The sequence below is a fragment of the Pomacea canaliculata genome, linkage group LG1 (assembly GCF_003073045.1).
Source record: "Pomacea canaliculata isolate SZHN2017 linkage group LG1, ASM307304v1, whole genome shotgun sequence".
In the NCBI taxonomy this organism is placed as follows: Eukaryota; Metazoa; Mollusca; class Gastropoda; order Architaenioglossa; family Ampullariidae; genus Pomacea; species Pomacea canaliculata.
Genome location: NC_037590.1, coordinates 17,741,199 through 17,769,002, shown reverse-complemented (window position 1 = coordinate 17,769,002; position 27,804 = coordinate 17,741,199). Strand labels below are relative to the sequence as shown.

At 41.5% G+C, this 27,804-nt stretch overlaps 1 protein-coding gene across 1 annotated transcript; it reads left to right on the top strand.

Annotated features, from left to right (window-relative positions):
* Positions 1-83: 83 nt before the first annotated feature.
* LOC112572192 lies at positions 84-27,804 on the top strand. Its single transcript, XM_025251799.1, has 12 exons — positions 84-1,759; positions 8,179-8,333; positions 8,762-8,914; positions 9,448-9,516; positions 9,812-10,045; positions 10,876-11,051; positions 11,567-11,681; positions 12,133-12,260; positions 20,457-20,712; positions 23,701-23,803; positions 26,037-26,573; positions 27,165-27,804. The coding sequence occupies exons 1-12, from the start codon at positions 1,080-1,082 to the stop codon at positions 27,394-27,396; spliced, it is 2,838 nt and encodes a 945-aa protein (XP_025107584.1). The 5' UTR covers positions 84-1,079; the 3' UTR covers positions 27,397-27,804.

The following is a 27,804-nucleotide window of genomic DNA, read 5'->3' as shown; positions in this document are numbered from 1 at the left end:
CATCTAAATGAGGTAGATAAAATGTTTGAAGAGATGAGACGCAGAAGAAAAGATGATGATGATGATGATGATGAGGAGGAGGAGGAGGAGGAGGAGGAGGAGGAGGATGATTGATGATGATGATCATCGTTGCTCGAGCTCAAACTATGGCAAGCACCGAGGGTCTGTGCGCGCGCATCTCAATGAATCACTGGCGGCCGGCGGCGAGCCAATCTCAGTCGAAGCCCCAGCAGCAACATTGACAAGCGGAGGATTAGGAGGAAAGGGGGCGCCAGTCTGTTGACATTCTTCCTCCGCGATCTATAATCACGTACTGGACCTTTCTCTGTTCCCCTCCCCCTACCCGCTCACCTTGTCTCTCCACGCCTCTCTCTTCTCTTTTTTTCTCCTCCACCACCTCTCTCTCTCTCCCCGTTCCTCCACGCGTCGGCCCCTGGTTTAGCCATCCCCTCCTCCCCAGACCCGTGATCATATTTGTTCCATCTCCTACCCCCTCTGAGAGAAAGGGCCGTCGTTGAGGTAAACGGTCTCCTTTAAAAAAAAAACAACCCTCCTTCATCCTCTCCTGCCCCTTCCCCCTCCCCCCCAAAAAAAATCGCAGCTTTCTAGAACCCCTGGGAGCATGGCGGAACAGCCCGCTTGATATGTGTAATCCGGGCACGCTGCTTAAAACTCTCGCGAGAGGAACTGCGGGGGACATTGTGGAACAGTTACGTGTTCGAGTAGGGGACAAGAGGATGAGCTGATCCCCACAGGAAGACTACTCTTATGGGGTGAACCTGCAGAGAACTGCGTGATAGAAAATACTTCTTTAACGTCCTGAGTTTAGAAGTACTTTGGTCTTCAGCTTCATCTCATCTTGATTTCATCTTCAAAAAATTCATAAAGGACAGCAACACGATGGCTTACTTCTTGTCTCTAAGGAGGTCGGTGGCTTTCGAATCTGAACTCTGCTTTTGGGTGTTCTGAGGAAACAATACTGCTGACATTTTGAAATCAGGAAAGGAGGCGTGATGCGTTTAGGGTTGTTGTACACTTAACAAATATTCAAATGATAAGTGAGGTGTAAGAGACAGATAATGCCCCCGCGACAACAAAGCGAGAGGCAGATTTCTCCCTGTGAACCAGTTTCAAAACAAATGCCTGAGCCGTGTCCTCCCATGCAGCCCCACCAACACCATCAGCAACAACAGCAACAGCATTCAAGCACGCAACGACCACGTGCACCTCCGCCACCAGCTTCTCCACCACCAGAGCTGCCGCAGACATCTACAACTAACTGTCAACAAATGAAAACAGCACTGAGACCAACCGGAGAAGATACAAGCGATGGAAGCGGAGGAGGACAAAGTGAAATTCCAAGACGACAAGAGTGGGCGAAGCTGACCGACAGAACGCTCAGTCCCGAAGAAAGAAAACGGATTGCAAAGACTGCTGCTCAGAGGCTCTTCGCCGAGAGCAGGAGCCAGAAAAAGGTTCCAGGCCAGGCATTGCTGCAGGCCAAACGTCCTCAGGTGAACATCACCCACTCACTGTCCATGAAGACCACCCGACCTCCAGCCCCGCCGAGGAGGGCGTCGAACGTAGGCAAAGAGGTGTCCAAAGACTTCCTCACCCTGGCCTGCTACAACGCAGTGGCCACCGGTCAGCTGGGTCTTCTGAAGGCCTTGCAGAGAACGGGCAAGGCGCCACAGGTGGACAAGCTCGGCAACACGCCTTTGCACGTGGCGGCCAAGAGTGGGCAACTCAGGTCCTTAAAGTAAGTCCTCTTTTTTTGCTTATACCCCCATACTGACTTAAGCAGCAATGGAAACAAATAATACTAATTTTTTTTTCGCGTCTATAAGGTCAAGGATTCATAATGGACTAATTCTATGTTTCTTTCTCTCTGTAAGGTTCCTTCTGTCTCTCTTTCCCTTCTTCAAAATCTGCTTCAAATACAGAATACATTACAGAAGGTCTTCATTAATTCTTTTCATGAAATTTCTGTCTGCCGATGGTAATATTAGAATACACAAATCATCAACACAAACTAGAAAAGAACGTCAAATATTTATATCTAGTTCTAGTTCGCAGTTAATAATCACTTACTCTGTTTCTCTCATAAGTAGTAAAACCTGTGCACATTCATGCTGCCACTCAGAACAGGAAAACAAAGAGAAGGGTATGACATCAATTAAAAGTCTACCCTAAATGCCCCGGAATGTGAGCCAGCAGTGAGGATATCTATCTGCATTCATGTGTGTGTCTTATCCATGAGATGATAATATATCTGGATTCCAGCAGGGACAAATGAGTGCAGATAATTTGTCAAGTTAGAGAATCTCTGAACCTACCATTTCTATGTGTCTAATGTCAACCTCCAGTCTAGAGTTAATGCAAGTCGTTGCTAAGTTTTCGTATACAAAATTTTAATGAAGTTATCTGCATGAACTTTCAAAGTTTATCAATGATAAAAAGATAAATTCCTCCCCTAACATTTTCAGGTCGTTGGGGAACGAGGTGTTAGAGACCTCTCTTTTCTCGGGGCCAGTTTTACCTTTCTCAACTCTTTATGAGTAAAGTTCCCATTTCGACAGCTGAGTCGACAGACCACAGGGCTATCTGTTCCCCCAATAATTATGGCTAAATACTTGTAGTTGTTAATTTTTCTTGCTACTTCTCCTTTAATAAGCATTTCATAAAAATTAATATTATCGTTCATAAAATCAACAGTCATTTCTTTCGTTTCTTTTCATTCAACTCTAAATACTTATCATCACATCGTAACATGCAACAAAGTACAGTCCCTTGGGGAGAGTCGGTATTTGTGCACAGAGCACCAGAAATGACATAATTGAAAACATGGATAAAGTGAGGCCTGTTTGTCAGGTAATCCACGGAGACGTTTTGGTATCAATATTCATCCAAATAATACAGTAGTATTGTATTGTATTGCATTGTATTGTATTGTGTTGTATTGTATTGTATTGTGTTGTATTGAAAAGAGGTGACCACCCAGACGTAATCACCCAATCTTTCTGTTTTATCCTTTTTTTCATCTCTTTGTCATTCTGCTGTAGACTTGTTTTTATACCTTTCCTTCTTTCTCTCTCTTCCTCTATCTCTCTATTCTGCATTAAATAAAATACATTTTATTACATCTTTCTCATTTGTGAAAATATTCTTTCATTTCTATTTCTTTTACTGCATTTGGTTTGGTACTGTTTTATCTCCCTGTGCACATGCCACTTCGTGAGATCGTCTGTCTGTCTGTCTGTCTGTCTGTCTGTCTGTCTGTCTGTCTGTCTGTCTGTCTGTCTGTCTGTCTGTCTGCCTGACTGCCTGCCTGCCTGTCTGTCTGTCTGTCTGTCTGTCTGTCTGTCTGTCTGTCTGTCTGTCTTCCGCAGTCCCAGGTATTTGAAACTTTCGTCTGCGATCAGCTTCTGCAGTGTTTGGTGAACTGCAATCCTTTGTAAGCTTATCAAGCTTGACTTTCACAACACGAAAGATGAACTCAGATCATGTCAGTTCGTGCGTGGTGTCAGACTGTTTCAATATAAAGAAAGAAAAAAAAAACCAACCAAGCATCCACAAGAGCAGACGCCAGATACCTGTGATGCCTGCGCTATGCTCCGCCTCTCGTCTCGACCCAAGCTCGCCGTCATATTGATATGACCCTGGTGACACGCCCCGTGAACGTGCGGGTTGCCTCCTCTTGTGGGCTGAGTTGCCGAACTTTGCGGAAAGAGATTTTTGTTTTAATTTTGTTTTTCTCGTTACTGCCTCACGAATCCCTGTATTCATTTTTTTGACTTTTTGTATTCATGCCTTTTGGTCCATTTTTATTTCTTTCTTTCATTCTTTCTTTTGTTTGTTTGTTTGCTTGACCCTCTCTTTCACGTTTACCCGAGCTCCTTGTATTATATGTTAATCATTAACAGTTGTTTTTGTTTGTGTTTTTTAATTCATTTCTTGCCCTATACTTTCTGCTGTCCACTTCCCTGGGTCAGGATGCGATGATTATTATGATTATGATTATTTCTATTATAAATTCTAGCTCCCTACATTCAGTTTGGCTAAATAATTCATGTTCTACTTTACTTTTGCTTTTTTTCTAAGACAACAAATATAAAAGATCAGTCCCTACACAGAGGTTTAGTCGCTTGCAGTCGTTGAGAGTGTTGGCAGTGATTTTGCAGATGTCCGTCTGTAAATTAGTCCTTGTAATGCATGAACCGTTGATATGTCTCGCTAAGGGTATAGGGGTTCTTTAAATGAAATGTCAGTAATCGTCTAAAAAGTATCTATCTCTGTAGTGTAGTTAACTTCGTATTTCATTCTGTACTTTTCGTCCCCTCATCTGGTCACCTCTTCCCTTCGAAACTTTCTAGTCTTGAACTATACACCTCAAGATATTTTTGTACCTAAGTAATGATAACCGAGGTTCCACTTGTCCTTACATCCCTTTACTACGTTTCTGTAGATGGACAAGTCAAGCTCGCAGCATATTTTTTCTGTACACTGAGAACTAAAATCTCGCATTCGATTTTACATGTGACGTTTCTTTTATTAGAGATCTCCTGCTTGGAGAACATGAGGAACATGAGGGAGACGAAAGGGTTAAAATGCAGGCCCGGAAACCCGCTTGATGTTTCTTTTAGCTTTATTCGATTTGTCATTCCCTGCGCTTTCTGCACCTGCCGAAGCTTCTGCAAATTCCCGGTGCAGCCAGGTGCAAACGAAGCATGTGCCAGGATCAACTTCCTGTTATCTGGCACATGCTCTACGAATACTTTTTTTTAAAGCAGGAGGTCTCATTATGTACTTTCGAGAACTCTGACAGACCTTAGGACACCAAAACAGAAACCTGACCCATTGTTGTAAACTAAAACGTGTTGCTTTGTTATAAAGATTCCAGTGTGAGGGAATACAGCTGAAACAAGTTTATTTAAGAACAAAGAACCTATAGCACATTGTGAAGATTTGCAGTTTGTGATATACTTAATCCTTTCTAACCCAAGATTTAGTTCAAATATGTTAATCTTTACTATCAAGGATTTACTATTCTAAATAAGTCTTTTCATTCTCAAAATCTTTGTCAAAAGCAATTTTCTCATCATCAGAAATGTCTTAAATGTTTGAAGACTCTTCCCCGCTACCATTTTTGCATATTTGCATCAATTATTAGTCCGTATAAAGAATTATTCGTATGCATATAAAAATAACCTGCAGTAACTCTATGTACATGATGCTGGAAATCTCCTGTATCAGTGAAACAAATGTCATAGTTCGCATCATAGCACTCATCTTATAAACAAATGCCAGGAAAAATAAAATAAAATAAAGTCAAAAATATGAATGTTTCCAAATTTCTCGCTTTTAAGCAGTGAGTACTGAGCTCTGCTCATTATATTTTTTGGCCACGTTGACAGCAAGGCCATTATTTGCAAAGAGACAGAAACACAGAAGCTTTCTTGTGCTGGCAAATAAAGTAAACTTTCGTGAACTTTGAAATAGAGAATTGAAAAATCTGATGATGTAGCTTATGAACGATAAAAGACTGGATAATGTTTGCCCCTGAAAATATCTCTTACGAGAAAGATTTTATGAAGGTTTATATATATATATCCTGCTAACAATAATTGTAAGGAATTTTCAGAATTCTTAAAGCGCTTTTGCAGATAGAAAAAATGCACATACGTATATAAATATATTTATTGATACCTATATTAATTATATATGTCATTATGTATAGGAAACGTTGGATATGTGGTCACATTTTAATAATTTTGTTAATACCTTAGCGGCATAGTCATTTTCAAGATGCTACTAGTCGATAAAGTGTGTAAATTTATTGTGGACTGGAAACAAAACTCCTGGGTCCCAGATGTTTTTTTTTTGAAAAACGAAATTAAAGCTGTATCTATGACAGACCAACAAAAAATAAAAAACAATAATAAGCCCACGGACCCACCGACAAAGAGACAGAGCGACACACTTCCACATCCACAGCTCGAAAGGTTTTACACCAAGAAAGATAATTAGATCGGTCTGACACTTTTTGGTTAGGCAAATATTGTCTGAGAGCGCCTGTAGGCCACAACAATCAATATGAAGAATTTAAGACAAAAGATTAAGCATCAAGGTCGCATTTAAGCCAACAGCAGACATGGCCGGCGGGTATGTGACGTCAGCGAGCAAACAGGAGGCAGCGTCACAGACAGGACAAACTGGACACACGGTGACCTAGTGCGACAAGGAGTGTGAACCCCAAAAAGTCGACTGGGACAACATAATCTGGGTACCTGCCAGGTAGGCGCAAACCAACAGATCAATGGAGCCCGCGCTGAAACACCGGCCGATCAAAGATGGTGGGACGACCTTGAACCCCAACGGGATTAAAATTCTCGCGGGGCGTAAGACTTTATGACGTAAAGGTTTTCATCTGTCTGGATTTCCAGCCAATCACTTTTGCTGTGATTCTCTCTATTTTTTTTTTTTTTTTTTGTATGGTATGAACATCACGTGTTCACAGGAGCCGTGTCTCCTTGCTGCTTGAGATGACCCTCCTGTATCTCGTCGTGTCTGCTTCGATTTTACAAAGGGATCTGTTCTTAATTAGACCTACTCATAGTCAAATATGAGCATGGAAGAAAAGACTGGCACAGGTGGCTGCTGACGAAGACGACGATGATTATGATGAAAAAAAAAATCATTGCACTCTTTGTCCCATGTAACATTTCTTTTCTGCGGTTTTTCTGAGGTTAAAGAAGAGATGTGGGGATGTGAGATCATTTAATATTTACTTCCCCTCGCGATCTTTTTCCCCAACAAACCTCCACCACGCAAACAAACCTGTTCGTTTGAACAGAAAGCACGTTGCAAACAGCGGCGAGCAAAGGCAGGAAGAAACAAAATATTACAAGTTGTCCGTCTTCATTAGCACCTGTCACGATCAAGCGCGGGAACCAAATATCTTCCCCACATTCCCAGGAGGATACCATGTCTTCGAGGAGAAACGTAGTGGCACGTTAAAGCCACGTCAGAATCAAACCTGAAATTCAGTTTATAGTTGCTGGCTGTCTGGACCCTGGCATAACTTTGTCATTAATTTTTCACACAGACTGGATTCATTTTTTTTAAATTAATTTTTTGGGGGCAAATGAATGAAATTTCTACTTCTGAAGTCATCGCATGCCGCAGTTTACCCAGGAGCGTCAAACACAAATTAATGAAACGTTGCCATGGCAGCAATCAGGCTTGGTGATGTAGCCGGAGACGAATTCTTGGCCTCTAGGTAAAAACAAAGGGACAGCTGTTCAAGGGCTCGTGTTTCGTGATCGGAACATAGTTTACTTAGAAGTTGTTTTCATTCTTTAACACTCGCTGCCTGTTGGTCCTCTTGTTTAAAACTTTCAAAGAATTCTTGGTGGGAGCGAACAAGAGACGGTCACTGTTTGTCTGGGCTCACGTGTACAGCCAGGAATAAATAAAGTTGGAATGCAACAACATTCCAAGGTCTAGATCAAATTCTTTATGTGTACTGGGTAGGAGAAGAGTTCTCCTATGTAGGACATTTCTTTGTCTGTGTTGTGTGTCTGTGTGTGTAAGAGAGAGAGAGCTTGCACCGAATAACCCTTCGAATCCTCACCTTTCTGTGAGGTGAAAGGGCATTGGTTTCATACTTTGCTTCCACACCTTCTCCTCTATGTTAATATCTCCCGCACCAAGCTCTGGTCGACGTCTTTGGCAGTTTGTGTTTATTCTCATTTGTTTACAGATTTTTGAATTTGTTTTTCTCCACCAAAGTAAATTTAATAACAGAAGACAGCGGTGATTAAGATGTTGATTAGACAAATAAGAGCAGAAAAAAATTATAACGCATTTCACGAGACTGCGCTTGAGAAAGAAACATTTTGTACTGAATTAACTGTCACTAGATGTGGCCTAGTTAATGACAGCAAAGTTAAATTAGGAATGCGACTACCATCTGAGTCTTAGTGCAAGATGATCTGTTCCATCATCGAAGCACTGATTTATAGATTTTTATAGTTTTAAAACAGAAAACTTTGAAATATGAGTAATTAGTCTGTATTGATTTAATTAAAAAACTGTTTACACCATAAAGTGTGGTGTGTTTTTGACCAGAGTAATACGAAAGAAATCTTTAAATAAAGTGTTGTTCATATTTTTCAGGTGGTTGATCCAGCACTGCAGCGTTCCGCTCTTGTCCAAGAACGCACGAGGGGAGACTTGCGCCCACCTGGCGGCGTTGCATGGCAACCTCAAGTGCCTGCAAACCATTCTGGCACAGCCGGCGAGTCCGGCCAAAACCCTGGCAGCAGTAGCAGGTTCACAGATTTTTTTCCTGCTCACTTCATACACTTATCTCACTATACACTTTTTCTACAGGATAAAGTTCCTGTCATTATGATTGTTGTTGTTTGTACAAAAGTAGCCACATGGTGTACGAAGCCATAATGCAACAAGACATATGCCTTTGTCCATTCAGCAAACACGAATTCCAAAGAACACACTCACAAATATAGGAGTTGTTCAGCACTAAAGTTGACATACTTGTCGTGTATCTACAAATGATCACTGCCCTCAAACACTCCTCGGCAAAAGTACACAGTGTAGATCAGGTTAGTTGTGTAAACAATTTAACGACAACGCATGAAATAAAAAAGAAATAAAAAAAGACAATGAGCCATTTCAAAAATATATCGGAAATCAGATAGATAGATAGATAGATAGATAGAGCTGCTGTGTTTTTCAGAGCGTGACAACGCAGGGATGACGTGTCTTCATTACGCGGCAATGGGCAACCGTGACGACACCGTGGCGTGGCTTGCTCTCACCTTTGGTCGTGACCTTTGCTTGATCAAGTCCGTTGACGGAGTACTGGCCATCCACCTTGCGACCGCTTCAGGTATTATTCTAACACATGAACAGTTTTAATTAGATAAGTTAATGCAGGCTCTTAGAAAGTAAGTTGATGTCGATTCACTTGTAAATAAGTTTCAACGTGACATTATTATGTGCATTAGAAGTAGTTTGTCAAAAATTTTTCACTTTCAAACGCACCGTGCATTTTTGTTGTTGGGTTTTGAACACTGATACATGAACAAAAAATAATGTGTTTTATTCGTTGTCCAGTTGTGTTTTTTGTGACTGAAAATAATGGCAAGACCAGCTCGGTACAACCACAACCCAGCGAGTTTCAGGCCCCGGTGTCAAACTTTAGAGTGATAGATAAAAGCTAGGTACCATTTAAATCAGAATATTAAAAAAAATTGCTTGTCTGTACACTTTTCTTTTTGCTCATTATCTCATAAAAAAAATCAGCTAAACATAGAATGTGAGATAGAGTGGCTCTAGATTTACAAATGATTACACATAATTATCTGGTTAAGTAATGGATGATTTAGACAACAATAGTGGAACAAACACCGACTGTTGCAGGAAACAGGCCGTGCGCTGAAGTCCTCGTGCAAGTCTGTCGACAGTCAGTGAATATCCGAGATATCTTTGGTAAGCAATGAACACTTCTAACTACTGTTCTGTCTCTTTCTCCTCCAGTATCAGTTATGTGCACGGGCCTACCAAAATAATGAAATTTTTATTGTCTTTGCTATCGTCTTTCTTTTTCTTGGACGCACGGCAGCGCGTGTATGTATGTATATGTGTGTGTGTGTGTGTGAACATATTAACAATTCCCCTCTTCAGCGAGCGAAAGAAGTTGCTTTACATCCGGATTTGATTAATTTCCATTAGAAGTCAAGCGCTAATTTAACGAGTGCCAGTTCTCTTTCATCGCTGCCCACAGGTGCGACGCCTGTGTTCTATGCCGCTCAGGAGGGCCACTTGGATGTTCTCCGCTACCTGGTGGAAGAAGTGGAGGGTTCGCTCGATCTTGTGGCGTGTGAGGGTATGACCCCTCTGCTTTCTGCTGCGGAGGGAGGTCATCTGGATGTCATCAAGTACATTCTGAAAAAGCAAGGTCATAGGGCGCTCTTTGCCACCACCAAAGACGGGGCAACAGCCTTTCATTATGCCGCGGGTGGTGCAATAGGAGATGTGCGTGTGTTGTCGGTGCTGTAAGTGTTATGTAATATAATGTTATGTGTTGTTGTGTGGTTCCTTTGTAAGTTAAGCGCCAGAGATGACAGCGATGACTTGTCTATGACGATATAATTGATTTTACAGATTATTGGTTCAGACTCGTGTAAGAGAAACAGAGGCTAGAAGACAGGAACGAGGAACAAATAGCTTTCCCTTATATGTACTTCTAAATACCTTTCTCTTTTCCTTGTTTCCGAAATTAAAAATAATAAAGGCATCTTGTTGTATACGAGTTATACTAGCTAACGGGAGAGAACTAACGGGAGAGAACTGAGTAACGCTGAAATGCCTACTAGTTGTCTCCCTTCACATGCAATTCTCGTCGCACTTCACATCTGCTTATACCAAACCAACTAAAGTAACTCGGAAGACTCGGGAGCCAATTTGAAATGAACAGAGACATTAAACATCTTACTTATCTGATAAAGGACAGCTCAACATAAAATAAAAAAAAAACAAATATGAGAGGGTCCACTTACTTTGGTAAAATTGTTTGTCTGCAGTTTTGTTTTAACCTTGACCAGACTTTGGTTCAATCAACTGCTGTTTCTTTGGATTGCATGATTGTCTGTGCATATAGATATACTTGTTTGTATATGTGTGTACGTGCGTGGGGTCTGTTTGCGCCTGTTTGCACGTGTATGCGTATACGTGAATATTTGCGTGCGAATTGCAAGCAAGAAACATATATATTTGGTGATGGACAGAGAATGAGAGAAAAGAGAAGAGTCTGATAGTCTCAGTCTGCCGCTGTGTATCGTGCTTTAGGTAACGGAAGAGCTGGCGTCCTGAAATACCTCCTGGAGACACAGGAAAGACGAGAACTACTTGGCGTCGCGGACCTGTACGACCGTACACCTGCGCATGACGCCGCGGAAAATGGTCACGTGGAGTGCCTCCAACTGTTGGTGGAGACCGGAGTCAGCCTCTACCTCCCTGACAAGGTCCTCCTCAGCAGACAGTATTAGTCAGCAATGCACCTTTAGCACCATTAGTATACCTGACAAGGTCCTCCTGCAGCAGACAGTATTAGTCAGCAATGCACCTTTACAACTAAAAGTATACTTGTCAAGATCTTGCAGCAGTCTGGACAAAACACTGAAAGACATAACATATGTCATAAACCAAAAATATTAACCATGTGTACCTCTAGCATACCCGACAAGCTCATTTTCCAACATATGACACTAGTCAGTTCTATACCGGATGTACATCTTAAATACATACTTTAGCGCGCGTGCGTGTGTGTAGGGGCGCGCTCTCGCATTCCTCAGTACCTGACTGAGAAATGACTGAGCTGGTGTACTAGATTTAGTTATATCTATGTCAACAATTTTTAGGTTTTTTGAACGGCTATTTGTTTCAATTGTCTTGACTGATGACTTCTCATAACAGGGTCATATCATTTCAATTGTCAACCGTAATAACAGGGTCGTATACATGTTCTGTTCTTCTCCAGGATGGTGAGACAGCAATGTCCCTGGCCATGAGGAGCAGTAACACCAAGTGTGTTTTGTTTGCACGTGCTGTAGCGGAAACGGCACTGGAGAAATGCAGCACCAAGTCCTTCAAAAGTCAGTGAATGTTATGGTCTTTTGTTATATCAGCTAGATGAAGCAACGTGCTTTTGATGTCTTGCTTAGGATGTACACTCCGTTCCGTGTTGTACAGAGTTTTTTTTTTTTTTTAAATATTCAGTTCTTCTGGAATGATATTTTCAGTTTATTTTTCTCTTCTTCGTACTCTCCCTCTGTTTTCTTCGTCTTGTCGTCTTCCTGGCAAAAGCAGAAGTCAATTTGCACTGACTTTCTGTCCTCAAGGTGTTTGCTGTGGAACGCCTTTGTTGCTGATGGCAATCAAAGTCAACAACTTCTTTTTGTTCCTGCGATGCCTCACCAGTGTTGTCCCTCCTTTACACCCTTCTTGTCTTTATCCGCACTGTTGCCTGCGAACATATTTAAAAATGTTGTGATAGCTCCTGTTGTTGCTGCTGTTGCACGATATCTTTGTGTGTTTGTGTGACAGAGAAACTGGGTTCCAGGCTTCACCACATCAGTAGCATCATGACAGTAAGGGCAATGGGCCGTGACCAGGCTAAAGCCTCCAAGGGCCGTGGGGTCTTCGACTGTTCAAAATTTCCTTTTCGCAGCAAGGTAAGTCTGTTTTTATCTTCTGTCTGCAATTTGTGGGAAAGAACACGTGCTTTAGTTGTCTCCCATTTTACCCACTTTCTTCATACTTGAACTTGTTTTCAGGGCTACTGCAGTTTTATTCTTTATTTTTTCCTCGTGTGTCTTCCTTTCTTTCTTTTTAATTTCATTTTTTTTTCATGTTGAGATTGATGAAATTGGTTGATTTATTTGACATATCTTTGAAATCACACTTGCTGATTTTTCAGTCATCATACATTTACGCGTACTTGAACACACACCACTCTCTTTTTTTTCTCTCTCTCTCTCACACACACACGTAAGTTCGTGTAATGAACGAGAACGTGTTCGTGCATAAAGGTGAATTTGATGCATTCTTAAAAAAGGTGTGAGCTCGTGTGCCTGTTTGTGTGGATGTAAAAGAATCTTGAACTCGGCTGGTGCTCTGAAAAGGCGCTATATAAATATACTTTATTATTGTGTCTTAAACAAATCTTCAAGAGAAACAGAATCACAGTTTTTATGTCTGTAATTTCTTTCCGTATAACTAGAAGGCTGTTTTCGCCATAGTTTAAAATTTCTTCCGCACATCTCTCCAGACAAGCTGTTGTTTCCTAAATCTGATTTTTTTTTTTTTTTGGTCATAGTGTGTGTGCTAACACAGTTGCTCATCCCATTATTCCTCCCCCACCCTCTCTCCCAAAGTCTTCTGTTGGCGTTAGCAACACAAAGGCTGAGGTGTCGTCCTCGTGACAGCAGAAGTTTGTCATCCAAGTTAACATCGCCCGATTTTGCCTTGTTCATTTTGGAGTCCTAACAAGCGCCCACAAATTGCCTTTCAGGGAGTGACGGTTTAGCATGATGTAGCAGTCAGTCAACAAAATTCCTACAACACTTTTTCTCTTTTAAGTGGAAATTCCCTTACCTACCCCTTTTCTTTAAACTCTCCAACACACACACATTTACAAGAAAAGATATATATATATATCATAGGTATTTAGCAGCTTATATCTTTTCTTGTAGGTAATAAGTATTTTGCAATAAATTCTTCTGATGGTATACTGAGCCTTGACTCTGTTAAATGTTTACACGACTGCAAATTTGTTTTATAATGAGCCAGTTTCATTCATTACAAGACACTTCTCAAAATCTGATCGAAAAAATTCGGTTTCGTTCGCGATGCACTTAGCTTCGACATTCACAGTTCTTGAGTAGGATATAATTATTGTTTTATTCTGATTCTCAAAACCAAACGTATTTTGATGTCCTTACCTGTCACAAATAAATACAGCGCTCTATCCTAAAATCTCATAGCTCTTTACAGTTAGAAGTACCAATACAACATGTACACGGTGTACGTGCATAAACATGCATGATACATCAAAACGTGGACTACAAACAGACGCACGCTAAATCATATCAACAACAGATATGAAAGACACATAGAGGCAGATGAAAGACACAACCAGAAAGAATACACCGCCTTGAGAACGATGTTGGGAGTTAGGTTAAGTTTTTGAGAGCTATATTGGGAGGGCGGATAATCTCAAAGGCACGCGTCGTTAAGGCATCTGAATACAGGAAGTTGTCTGCCCATGCCAGCCCAATCGGCTGCCGAAGGACTGGCGTTTTTATCTATAACTACTTTTTCTTAGTTTCGAAATGTATGAGCTGATACAGTGATACAAAAATACCCTTGGTTACTGCAGTCTGAATGAACAGGATGAACAGGAGATGAAATAAGGAGGAGGCAGTAATGGCTGCTCTCATTGCACCAGTAGGCCCGTGATCTACCTCGGGTGTGCTTGAGTAAACTGAACAGTTCAGTTCCGTCAACCATCTGGGGATGACGTGTAAGACGTTCCGTGTGTGTGTGTGTTTTAGTTATAAACCTGACTAAACGCCCTACGACTACTGATTACTTTGCTGCTCGTGACTTCGAAGAGGGAATGGTCGACAAACTTCCATTACGTTCAATTTGCTAGGGCAATGATTATTTTTTGTGTTGACATGAAAAAAGGACAAGGGTGGAGGAGGTGGAGAAGAATGTCTCTCCCTATTACCAGGTAGGGGTATGAAAGGAGAGGGGAGGTAAGGCCTAATCCAAAAGGCAACCTCCCTGACGTTAGGAGGCGGAAGTTGGGAATCCACAGTAGACGAGGTCAAAGGAAGAGATTAGTTCAAAATGGCAGAGCGTCAAAGGTAGGCTGTGTAGTTTTCTTTGCTCTCGCTCGCTTATTTCTGCTTCATGTGACTCCCACTGCGGGCTGCGAGTTTATGATGACCAGGACTTCTGATAAAGTACAGGCTTCCAGACGGTGTGACGTCACTTTGGTCAGTTGGACAGGACTTAATATGTCTTAATGCAGAAAAATACAGACAACGAAGAAAATGAGAGTTTGTAGGAAAAGTGAGAGAACGAATGGCTAAGAAATAATAAATTTCAGGTGATGGATGGAGAAAAAATGGATATTTTTTGGATAGATAACAGCTGTTAGTTGCATGGATAAATGGATAAATTTCGCACGTCACGGGGCACAATCCTATTCCAAGCGAACGCCTAAGTTTGAGGAGCACATGGTTTTCTGTCACACATGCTGGTCTCTGTCGCTCAATTAAAGGTCGCTTTCCCCGCCTGCAATTACATTCCTACCATTCCCCGCTCTCTGACTTAGCACGCTCTCTTAAAGGAGATTAGCGCCCTCGTGTTAATAATCAAACTGACACTCCGCAGGCTAGTGTCAAGGGCAAGCTACTTGCCTAAGTTTTCTTTTTTCTCACAGCCAGTGTGGTGAGCTTCCTCTTGTATTTCAGGGTCAGTGTATCCGAAGAAAGACCAGAGTTTAAACGAAACTTTACATGGTACATTTAAGAAGAACGTTTATCTTTAAATCCCACGATGCTTAGTCAATTTTGTCATGGATGTTAGAAAGTTTTTGTGAGAAAAATATTTTTGATGGGAAAAAATGCGCTATATTACAAGATTATGTGACCATCAGCTGCTATTTTGTATATTTTTTCAGTTTACCAAATATGGTAAAACTTCATTCCATTCTCGAGAAACACTCCTACAAACATCACATTGAACAGAAAAACAATACAACCGTCAGGGTTATAAATGAATATATTTACGTTGAAAAGGTCTTAGCCAATGAGAACTCTAAGATTGTATGTTAATTAGGCCTATCTATGCGCAAACATTACGTCACCATTGTGACCTATTCCTGTGGAGCCTGGTGTTTGTAGGCGTGTATCTCCAGTATGAGAGGTAGCTATTCACTCGAATTAGAGGCAATGGTGTATGTCACTGAGCTGTATCCAATCGTTCCAAAATCTACATGTCATTAGACCTTTGATTGTATTGTTCATATCTGAGTAGAGAGCAGAGTATGAACGATTTTTTTTCCTGAACAATTTTCCAAGCGGTGTTCACTGAGCCACCCTAGGGGTGTTTTCAGTACAAAGCTGACGTAAGGCAAGAAAAGAGTGTCAAAAAATCTACCACATTGCCAGACACTTTAATTGTATTTTCTTTCATTTGCATGACAATGCAAGATAAACAGAGAAAGCGGGGACTTTGCTAGTCTTCAGGGTGGCAAAGCAAATGCTGTAGAGGATCGAACGTGCTCCAAAAATGCATATGACCTTTACAAATCACACTAAGCTTAAGAGGTCAGAAGTAGATACCCGATAGCCAAAGCAATAATGCCATAAGTCTCGTGGTAAAAAATAGAATCCCTTCAGAATTCTACTAGCTCCACCCGTCCCATCAGATGTGTAAGTATAACGGTGCGTCCTCCATAAGTCTAAATAGTTTCCAATATTGAGCCTTATTAGTCTTCATAAACAAGAAGTTCCCAGAATCAGAGACCTACAAAAACAATCTTATCGTACTTTGCCTTCGGCATTAACACTATATTATCCTCATTTTCTAAACCCTTGTTAGTGAAGATATTTGTGTATGAGTTTGCGTATGCGTGTGTGTGAAATTTAAGAGGAGCAACATCAATAAAACCTAATAAACAATAAGAGAAAAATGTTGTCTCTCATTTCCTTTATTACGCGATGTTTCCATGTAGCAGAAGTGTCTTTAGCTCACGATTTATTCCAGTAATTCTTGTTTCCCAGTCAACAGTTTTCTTAATGAGGCCTGAAGAGTAGTCCTGCTCATATACAAAGACTCTCTTAGCTGACACGTTCAAACAGCCTGTGTTTGGCGGTGTGCTTCACTTCGGTCACGACAGATGTCCCAGCAGGATGCTTCAAGAGGAAGGATGAATTCATTTGAAAGGTCTCTCGGGCTGCAAAGTTTTTTTTTCTAACGACTAAGTAAAGCTTCTTGAGAAACAAGCCTAGAAATATCTCATCACGCAAAACGTGACCAGCGCCACCAAAGACAGCGCTGTCTATGGACGTTCGCTGTGTAAACTACAACCACTCAAAATAGATGGGACCCTATGTTAATGAGGTGTAATTTGGTACACATATCACGTGACAATTTTGTTTGGGTTTTTTTTCCTGTAAGAGTAGTTGTTTGTAGGCATATATCTCGAGGTATCCACCCAGAAATATTTCTCAGGCAGTTGAAAAACATTTGCACTCTTAGACCATTAAGCTTTAAAAAAAAATCTGAACTCTGTACTCACACCTAGAGAATGGTTATGCATGTATACTGAACATTCAGAACTATTGATTTTAAGTCAGGTAAAAATAATGCGATTAACAAATAATTGTTTACCTGATAAATCTGTTGAGTTTTAAAGAAGTAATTTTTATTATTTCACCAGTATCAACACACTGTGGGCGACATTAAGGGGACTTTTCTTAAAACAAACTCCATCCACATAGGCACACAAACGGATAGAAAGAATGAAACAGAGAGATAAAGATATGAAACGAAACAGAGATGACGAAAAAATATGAAGGATGGCGACGGAGAGAAATGGGCTACAGAGACCGAAAATAGACACAAAAAAAGGGAAGAAAAACAAACACACGCCTACGCATGCTTGGAGGATGGAAGGAGGAAGACAGAGTGAAAGAAAAAGAGCACGTTTCCAGGCCGGGGTGTGGCCGCTAGCATGACGGCGGTCACGTGACTGTTGGCGGAGACCACTGAACGTGCGGAAGCGATGACACGGCGGGCTGACCGCTGGGAGGCGCTGTTTGCCCGTGGCTATACTTCGATGACTCCCAGGGCGAAAACTTGCCGGAAATCTTCACTAAATCTCTCATCAAACGGAGACCCAGCCAAGGCTGCTGCTACTTTCATGGTTTTCCCTCCGTGCTGTTAGTCATCAGGCCTTGAATTGAGTGGCTGCAGGCTAGGAATAGCTTGCTTCACTGATAGTGTTTACTCCATTACCAAAAAATAAGCATTTAGAATAAATGTAAACAAAACAGGTACATTTTAGATTGACTGGGAAACAAACATCCGTATGTATGTGTGTGTTTGGAGATATCAGAGTGATACAGGGATAACATGACAAATCCTTGATTAGGAAGGTCTATTTGTGGCGGGATTGGCTTCAAGTATTTGCTAAACTTCTTTATCTCTCCTGTAATAAATAATTAGGTATGTGGTTTTGTGAGAAGATTACCTAGACAAGTGATCATAGCAGTAAATTACATTGTCGTAAATCTAAATGTTGGAGAAATCCTAAACAAAACAATATTAAACCAAACTCAACGGTTTCATCTTAATATCGAAACCTCTTTTATTTTATGTTTAAAAAAAAATTCAGTATTACTTGATGAAGATGACGAAGCAAAAACAAAAGCAAAAACAATTACTAAAACACTTTAAAAATGTAATCAATGTGATGTTGTTCGCTGATATGTTTGTGTACTAAAATTTCGCTTCATCATGTGATTGTAATAAGACAGAAGACTGAACCCCGTAATGAACAAAGGTAAATGGAATCGTCGAGGTTGGCAGTTACAGTTGCTTAAATAATTTATATTGCATAAAGATCCATCATTGATTTATTCTAAGTATATTTTCAGCACTTGAAAATTACCAGAAAGGTCGTTATATGAAACAGGCAAGCAAAGAAGCGAGAAAAAGAAAAGTCAACTATAGGAAGATTAATGCGTTTTCTAAAGTATATTCTAATCAATACCGAATAATTGCGATTTGGGGCAAAGACTTGTTTGTCACCGATGCACTTAGAACACTCCCTGTTGCTTGGTCCACCAGAGCGGCGTGCTTCCAAGAGTGTTAGGCGGTCCCACCAACTAGTACGCCATGTCAAACATTACCTGGCGAGACGACCCAAGGCGCGAGGCTCAAGTCGGTTCAAAAAGAGGATGGCAAACAAGCCTCTTCTGCCTCTCTCGAGGGAACGCTCGGCCAAGATGGCCGCCTGACTACAAGTCGACTAGATTAGCGTCCTCGGTTGGTTACCACCCGTATTAATTGGGCTGTGGGTCCAGTTCCTTTACCCTCGATGGGCAGGGGATGCCCCATTTCGCCTGCCCGCTGTTTGCTCTCCTCTCTCCTACATCTTCACGCTGGGAGGAGGGCGAGAGAAGCTGCTTCACCCACCCACCCACCTCCTAAACTGTTCTAGCTGCAGAGGGGAGGAGGGAAAGAGGGTGTGGAGCCTGAACAGTAGTTGGAAGTGGGGAGGTGTAGTGTCTGTTGCGTGCGCTCTGTGCCGGCCGACCACATTGCAGACTGCCTCCTCGTCAGGCGTCTGAGAATTTCGTTCATTTGGCCTCCACTGGCCCACACCATGGCCATCGGGCGTGGAGTAGGTGTTAGCAGTCTGACGTTCTTGCGGTGGATGTAGCTCCCAAAACAGTGTGCATGGCTTAGAAGGAGGGGAACACTTCTGTTTGTTATACGCTCGAGGTGGTCTGTGGTGCGAAGTTCTTCTAATAATTTCAACGCCTCATGGTTTAAAAATAACATCAAATTGTGCTCCTCATCGAAAAGGTGTTTTTAAAGGTGCATGGATTGAATCAATGCTGCCAAAAATCGTTTGACCTCATCTCCTGTGATAAGAATATGACTGGAAAACTCACATTCTAAAGAAATAAGAGAGAAAAAAATCCACCACATAATATTATAAATGTGACTTGGCTGTCATTTCTTGTTTTCACTGAAGCAAAGGAAACATTCTTTCGTCAGTCTTAATCTCAAGCTTCTGGAAAGGATTGTCAGGTTATCACTCAGCGTGGAGTTGTGATTCTGGGAATAATGGAAACACTCACTTGCCTTTGATACCTTTCAAATTGACGATGAACTATGAATTTTTACCCAGTTCCAAAAGGAGATAAGTGTTGCAGCTAAGTCGAAGCGGAAGCAGCAATTTTTTTTAAGGTATGATATTTCCTGAGATACTTGCATCGCTAATAAAATTTCAAGAAGATTAACCAAATAGGGAGGGACAGGTAAATCAGGTTAAATAAACTGACATATTAAATTTGTATTATTCTACAAACTGTGAGGTCATACTGTCTTATCTTTTATTATCAACAGTTTATGTTAGTACCTCAAGGCACCTGACTCCGAAGGTCACGTGTTCGCCTGTAACGAACAGAAAGAACTCAAGATTCTGGTTTTTAGGTGTTAAGGGTTTTCTTTTATTGACCTTGTCTTGTCTGAATAATTTTGGGATTATAATCTTCTAACCTCTGATGTGTTCCTTGGCTGCCAGTCTTCTTGACAAACTCCTGTGAAGATCATATGCTGCATTTCTTGGCTTTCGTTCTCAAGGAAAAAAAATTCCCGACACCTGAACACCAGAGAGATTCACCTTGGCAGTCAACTTTATTTGAGCTCCTCTATTGGCTGTGAAGATCGTTTATGGATGAGTTCCTTCCAACTAAAATTCAAGATCCTTGAAGGAACAGTCCTTTCCCTGTAATCGCAAAGATCGTTAATGGGTTTTCCTTCCTTTCTAACAGAAGGTGATTTTCTTGCGAGGATTAATCATTGCTTGGACAAACTGTATTCTCGCTTCGAGATTCGTGAAAATAGTGGAGATTATTTTTTATAGATGAAAGACTTTTGGTATTCACAGAACACGTGAATGGTCTTGTGTCAGAGGCTAATTACCATCTTTCATGTGGACTTTGGTCACAGAGGTTCATCTTTCCTCATCCTATTTTTCTGAATTCTTTGCTAACGCTAACAAAATGAATTCATTTACTGTCAATCATTTCTTATGGTAAAAATCTTTCTTATTTCAGCGCTGTCGCAAGGGAATGGGACAACAGGAGTCTGCACACGGCGACCCAGACAATGGAGCACAGACAAGCGGGCCCACAACCTGGCCCAGCTGGCATCAGTCTTTGGCGTCAAGAGGCCCACCGCGACCGTCAGGGAGGGGCATATTCCGAGGAGAGTTCATCTTACTACGATCGTCTTCCCCTGGTGGAGGCATGGTGCCGATAGACGGTTGGAACGGACCCCTTAATAACGGTCACCTATACGCACAGAGAAATCGTGAGTTCCTGCAGCAAACCGCTGCTTTTGTTTAGACTTATATGTAGTGCTTGCCAGACAATTCTCGCCATTATGAAGGATGACCATTTTTAACTCCTTTCTTATGAATGATAGGGCCTGACTTTACTGTCTTTGACTTCAAGTTACACTTTGTGGGAATATAGAGATATGGACACTTACATATGTGCGTGTTTGTGAAAAGCTGTTATCGTACAATTATCTCTCATTGTTTTTCTTTTTTGGATGATTTTATTTCATAATACATAAATACACCAAACAGATACAAATAAATATACAATATTTAACATCATAGGAAAAATACCACCACAAACACACAAGGTACAGTCAAATAAAAGCCATACAACACAGTATGCGCACACTTCCCTGTGAACCCCATATGAATGTAAGTTAAGCACTTCTCTCAAGCCCTGAAGCAAAGCACGACAGTAACAAGAAATTACATCCAACAACCATGTGACCTAACACCTCCACACACACACACATTTACAAAAAAAATAAGATTCCAGTTCAAAAACTAAGAGAGAGCATCTCTCATTCCCTCATTATTAATAAAGTTGGTTGATAACGAAAACAAAACAAAAATAAATACTAAGACTGCTTGTTAAAATTATTTCAAATGTTCAATTAATCATGATCCTTTAAAAATATGTCTTCTTTATGTTTAGTCACCACACTAAGGTGTCGCGTGACAATGTATGCACCTGTGTGTCTCTGTGTCTCTCTTACTCTTTCTTTCTCTCTCTGTCTGTCTGCGTGCATGCACGCCAGACAGTCTATCCCACTTCTCACGCCTCTAGGCCACGCCCTGGTTACACCCAAAAGGAGGAGATCGGGAGGGTTAGGTTGGGAGGAGATTTCAATCCACACCGTGGTACTTCTAGAAGCCTACTGTGTGAAAGCTTGGCTCCAGCTGGTATTCACCTTGGCACTGATCGGCGCTTGCTTTGCCAGTGAGATTTTCAATGACATCAGACACTCGCAAACTGCGCAATAGAAAGTTCTTGGAAGATGTTTTGTCAAAACAGGACTGAAGGTTAATGTTGTGGGCAATAAAAATAAGCAGCTGAACTAAGTAATTCTCAGCTCTGGTGCAAATAATCCTAGTTTCTATGGGTGCTTCAGCCGCATTTACAACATGATCAGATTTTATTAGTGCTTTTTGCTTTCTTTCTTTCATTCATTCATCAATTCCCTCTTTCTTTCTTTCTTTTTGTGTGAGTCGATGTGTGCTTGAATCAATGTGTGTATCTTCTCATTTAAAAGTGAACGATTACCTTCATCATGATTAATACTAAGAATAACTTTTCCCCATGATCAAACTGCTGACTGCATTGGTTCTAGATAAGAAAACACAGCTTTTGTAAACAGGTCTGACGATTTCTGATTTAAGGCTAAGCCCTGAAAGTACTCGTGAACTATCTTTCAACAACCTCTAGTTTGAAACAAAAGTGTCGTCTGCCATACTACATGAAAGTACATAGCCTTCGTTCTGTTCACACTTCTCTTTCCCTTTACCTTACATTGAGCAGGTAGTGGAATATGTCAATCTGCACCTGCAATTTTCGAACTCGCTAAAAATGCCACGCAAAAATGCCGAAGTTTCTCCACCTCAGCAATCACCAGTTTCCACCTTAAGCCGCTGTTATCCTCAAATCTTCAAGAGCGTCTTCCTCAAACTGCTGCTATCCGCAAATCGTCAATATTTTATCTGTCTTAATCTAGCTCGTGTAGCAGAAGTCACGTTCCGCAACTGCCAAGGAATTCTTTGTTTTCGTCTTCTTCCTGGAGGCATGCTGTGCTTTATACCAACGAAGGATGCCTCTCATTCTGAGTCCTGCCGTTGTTTAGCGTTGCAGGCTTGCTGTTTGTTTGAGAAAACGACAACAGAAATCAGACTCACGAGTCCGCATCTGGGAGACCGAAGGTCTGTTTGAATGAAGATATTCGCGAACAAATAAAGATGCAGGAGAAGAAAAACAAAAATTAAGAAGTAGGATCAATAGTGTGATGAAGGAGATGAAAAAATAGAAAAAAACCCGCTAATTTATAATGAAATGATGAAAATAAGTAAAGTACTAATTAATGGGCGTCTTCTTACGTGAACTTTTACTTACCTCCCTTGGCACTTGCGGTGTTAAAGGCCAAAACGAGGTTTATATGTGTTTATATTTTATTAATAATAATATAGAAATATTGAATCAAATGCGCCAACTTAATAACAGAGAATCAATAATACAAGATAGACTACAATGACCGTGGTTGTTGCCCATCAAATTTATTTGCAATCTGTCGAGTGAATTCGGTTCGGACCTTTTTTATGTTTTAATTTCAGTAGGAGCTTCTAAATAAAGTTTAAATCGGTAGGGCTGTATTCCAAATCAGCCGTGTCATTATCTGGGCAAAAAATCGCTTGTTGAACACGACAACCAGAACGATGTTTCTTCATTTAACTCGAAGAAATAAACAGATTTGCTGAACTGAGCCACACTCACTGTTATAAATACCACTGGCGCGCACCGGAACTCACCAGAGTAGGAGAGTAATTTTCTTCTGCTTTCCTAGTGGCAGGTGAAAATGTCGATGTTTGAAGTCTCATATCTCAAAAAATAAAGCATAATTATGTACTCATGTTTTGGGAATTATTATTTTAAGATAAACTTCACCCCATCATAGAGAAAAAATGTTGCACTAGTGTTGGACTTTACCAATAACAGCAGTCTGCTACAAGCTTAGGTCTGCACTTGTCATTATACTTTACAGGAAGGGATAGTCCTTGACCGGCTTATCTTTTACAGACTCATGACTATCCTTACTGGTTTATTTGTACATTACAGGTCAAACATCGGTCAAATTATCGTGTACGTTCTTTGCAAGTACATTAAACGTATCGCTGTCTTGTGTTTATCACACCTGTATACTGTCTGCTTGTCTGTATACTATCTCACTGTCTTCTTCTTTCTGTTTTAGGTCCTGGTCCAATAGCGCTGCCTTTAGGACGCATGGACCAGCTCGGACGATTGGGAAAGCTAGACTTCGACGAGGACGACCTTTTAGGCGATGGACTAGACAGGTAAGCTGTTGTGTTAAATGTGCACAAAAATGGTTGTTATAGTATAATATTATTATATGACTGTATATGACTGCTTGTAGTGAAATAAAATAAAATAAAACTTTATTATCCGAGGAAGTCAAAGACAGAAATTTTTCTTTTTCTCACAAGCCCAACCATATATACAAATATGGTGGAGCTGTGCAGTCATATCACTAACTCCATAAGCAAACAATAATAATATGCAGCTAGAAAACGTGATTTGAGGGAGTTGTTTAAACCTAAAAGCTTCTCTGTTCGTCCTTTCTTTTGTAAAAGTTATCATCCAATTCTGCAGACTGTCTTCGAACATGCTATCCTCCGTTCGATGCGTGTCTCGATTGTCGTTTAACCGTCGCAGTATACGAGAATTCGGTCTTGGGAAGAAGCAAGCTAAAGACTCATAGACGCAGCCACGTAGGCACAAGCTTACAGCAGATGCTTGCTCAGACAGGGACAGTAATCAGGACAGGAGACCAAGTGAAATATTTGCTTTCCTTGTTAGCGCAAGAGGCCGGTGGCCACAGCTGGCTCAGAATGTGACGGTCCTGTGTGCAGACGACAAAGTACAACTCTTGTGCACGTATATATAGGACTGCCACGTTTGAGAAGTAGGCAAGTAGATATAGAGCAGTGCAAGAGCAGGAAATAGACAGTGAAGTCACTTTTAAGAAATAAGAGAGGCAGAAGTATTAAAGCCATGTTTGAGAAGAGCAAGAAGCATACACAGTAAAGCCACGTCGAAGAAATGCGAGGTGTAGACAATCACAGCTGTCGACTTCAACCCTCTGTTTTTTTTTTTCAAGACAGTCAGAAGAGTAGGAACCCTTTAAGTTTAACCCTTAAGCGCTTGATGATGATGTTGTTGTTGTTGTTGTTGTTGTTGTTGTTGTTGTTGTTGTTGTTCTTTACGAAAGGGGGAAACGTCCACCCAAGAAGCAGTCTACATGACTTAGGACTGCACAAAGGGAGGAAGGACAGGAAGACAAGACTAAACGATAATAAAAAAATAGAACTGAAGGATAACCACACAAGAAACGAAGCGTCACTCAAAAGACATGTTCAAAATGCATAATATATAGTCTGTACTTTGTTCGCGTATACATCTTTGACAAAACCTGCTTCCAAGATTAAACACAAAAACAAGATTCTAATCTGAGCGGAAAAGGCCTAAAAAAATGTGGACAAGAAAGAAAGAGCGAGGGTCTGAAGTATGTGTAGAGATGTTGCTTGCATGTATGTGCCAAGTCGAGCCCTCCAGGACACGCGTCGACCCTCGTCTCCTAATGGCATTCGCCGCGCATTCGGCACGCCTGTGCAAAGGGCCGGGTCACCCTGACGCCCACTGCACATCACTTTTGCTCCAGTCTCCTCGTTAGAGAAATCGCTGGTGCGCGTTGAGCGATGGCGTTGCTGGCTAAAACGGTGTGACTTCTCCCCATCTCCTCCTCCCTCAACACACAAATCCCCTGAAAGTCACCGGGTGCAACCTGAAATAATGAATGATTTTACAGCTGCAAAATGATCGCAGTTCTTTCTTTGTCCAGGATGAAGATTTGTGGACGGCCAGCTAAACGTTTTCCAGCCACTGTACAGTGGTTAGGGAAAGCAGTTGTCGTTAATTGTAATCTTGGGTTGTTTTTTTTTTTACATTAAATCTTCATGACTGCCAAACCAAAATCTTGAAAACACTCCTTCTCACACACACACACACACACATATATATGTATATGAACAAAGACATTCGTACGTACAGGCATTATCGTAGGTACGTGCATGCAAGAATGAATCCATCCTGGCATGCATACATACATTCCATTTCTCATGCAGATTCTAATAGAAAACCTTGCAGTTGACATCTTTGTATCTGGTGTATAAAATAAGAGTAGATAGACTGGTTGCTTCTTCTCAGAACTATTTCTGTCACAAACTCTCAGTGAACAAACTGGAAGTATATTCAAAGTTGTCCTTGCCATAAACAGCAACTGTTTGAAGATATTGTGACATAGATACATGTATATGAGCATTCACTCATAGTATTTTGTCGTTGAAAAGAATATGGAAGAATTTAGGAAAAGTTCTCCTAATTTAATTACATTCATCGGGTACATTTTTATTTCAACAGTTCAACCATAATGAACATTGCCTTTGGTTATTTAAAAAAACAACAACAGTGTTTAGTGTTAAGAAACAATATTTCTTTACTTAATAACAGATACGTCCACCACACATCTACCATAGATGCACTTCGCCGACACAACAGCTTGCGTCAGAACTCACGTGACCCGTCCCTAGGAGACATCCGCGAGGAAGATGACGAAGAGTTCGAGTCCGTGTCCATGTACGGAAGCTCGCGCACAAACATGTACAGCTGCCCCCCTTCCATCTATACCTGCCACTGCGGAGGACAACCAGACAAGCGGACCATCAAAATGCCCCTCCATTACGACGAGATCCAGACCTCGTACTCCTCCCTGGGCCGGCGAACGTCTAAACGAGGCCGAGAGTTTATGAAGTGCTCCAAGATCACCTTGCCACCCGTCAAGGAGGATCAGCAAGAGCGACCCTCTACCCCAGTGGAGGACTATAGTTCGGACGAGTCCGGGATCTCGGAACACGATGGTCAGTCTGACCAGGACTGTAAGGGTGGTTACGCGGTGTCCAGCGAAGATGAGAGCCACCATTCCAAGCGCCCTTCTTGTGCTTCTTCGGACTCCGCCCTCCGTGACTCTGACAATCTGTCATCACTCAGGTACGTCGGCGACGGTCTCTCTGCTGTTTTTTTTATGGCTACATGAATCTTTTAGCGCTCGTCTGGCTCTCGCAAGATCTCTTCCCCTATAATGACATGCTGTGGTGTTTCTCAATATCTGTTGTCTAATGTGTTTTTGAAAAAATGCATATTTTCTAACCTCCTTTCATTATGCATAAAGTGATAAATATTTTGTCGAAGATTCTTCACCATGTGGTGATTTTGTAAACATTAGTGAATTCTGGTTCTATTTTTCTACTACTCTATTTTAAAATATTAACATCTGTGAAACATCTGCGTTTACTCTTTTGGTTTCAAATTTTGGATACTAATTACATGGATAATTGGTACCTTCATTTGGAAATGTGTTCTTTGAAAAAAGAGCCTTTACTATGTATATAGGAATTAGCTGAAGGTAGCTGGGTTAGATAAGTTGAGATTTTACAGTCGCAAATTAAAACCGTTGTATTCTATGTTTAGAAATATTTCTGAAATTTGTTATGATTGCTCTTCTTTTCCTTGAGAAATCTTTTGTGCCAGCTTTGTCCTGAAACTCTTGCTTTTCTGATGGTCCTATTCACTCACGTGCAGCTCCGAAGGTGAAGGTCATCAATGCATGGAAGAGCACCACCACGACGACGCATTCCCGTGCGTTGAGTCTCGCTTGCCGGACCACAAGACCATCAGCGGCGCGCGCCTGCACCGGCAGGCTGTCGTCACAGAGGCCACCGTTCACAGCGATGACAGCTCCTCGTGTTTTCTGTCGCCAGGCGCGAGGCGGACGATGGCTCGCAGGTCAGCCTGTCCAGTTCCTCTTCCATAACCTCGTGCCTCGAGCGGAGAGGTGTCACGTGGATGTTGGAAAAAAGTCGGTTTCTGACTCCAGGACGAGGTCCGAAAGTCCCAGAAAGAGAAGCGGCACTCCAACGAAAAGCGTGGGAGGAAAGAGTCTGCCGGAGAAGAGAACAGGGACTGGAAAGCAAGGGGACGACTACCATTTGTATTCGGAGATCTCTGGAGAAGATCCACGTGGTCAGACTTCTGGAGGGAAGAAATCCACAAGCAAGAAATCCAGCAAGAGAGAGGGATCGGCTGGGGCGTCCCCTTCTGCCGTCACGCACACGACGCCAGCGCCAACTACAGCTCCCCCACCCCCTCCGCCTCCACCACCACCTCCTCCTCCTCCTTCTTCATCCTCAGCACCTCCTCTTTCTTCTGCGACCTCGGTGCC

What these genes read in the sequence shown, in the direction of transcription:
- LOC112572192 (XM_025251799.1), top strand. Translation starts at nt 1,080, where the DNA reads ATGCCCCCGCGACAACAAAGCGAGAGGCAGATTTCTCCCTGTGAACCA. An exon ending in CCACCTTGCGACCGCTTCAG is followed by an intron (nt 8,915 to 9,447) that starts GTATTATTCTAA and finishes CGACTGTTGCAG; the next exon opens with GAAACAGGCCGTGCGCTGAA. An exon ending in GACAATCTGTCATCACTCAG is followed by an intron (nt 26,574 to 27,164) that starts GTACGTCGGCGA and finishes ACTCACGTGCAG; the next exon opens with CTCCGAAGGTGAAGGTCATC.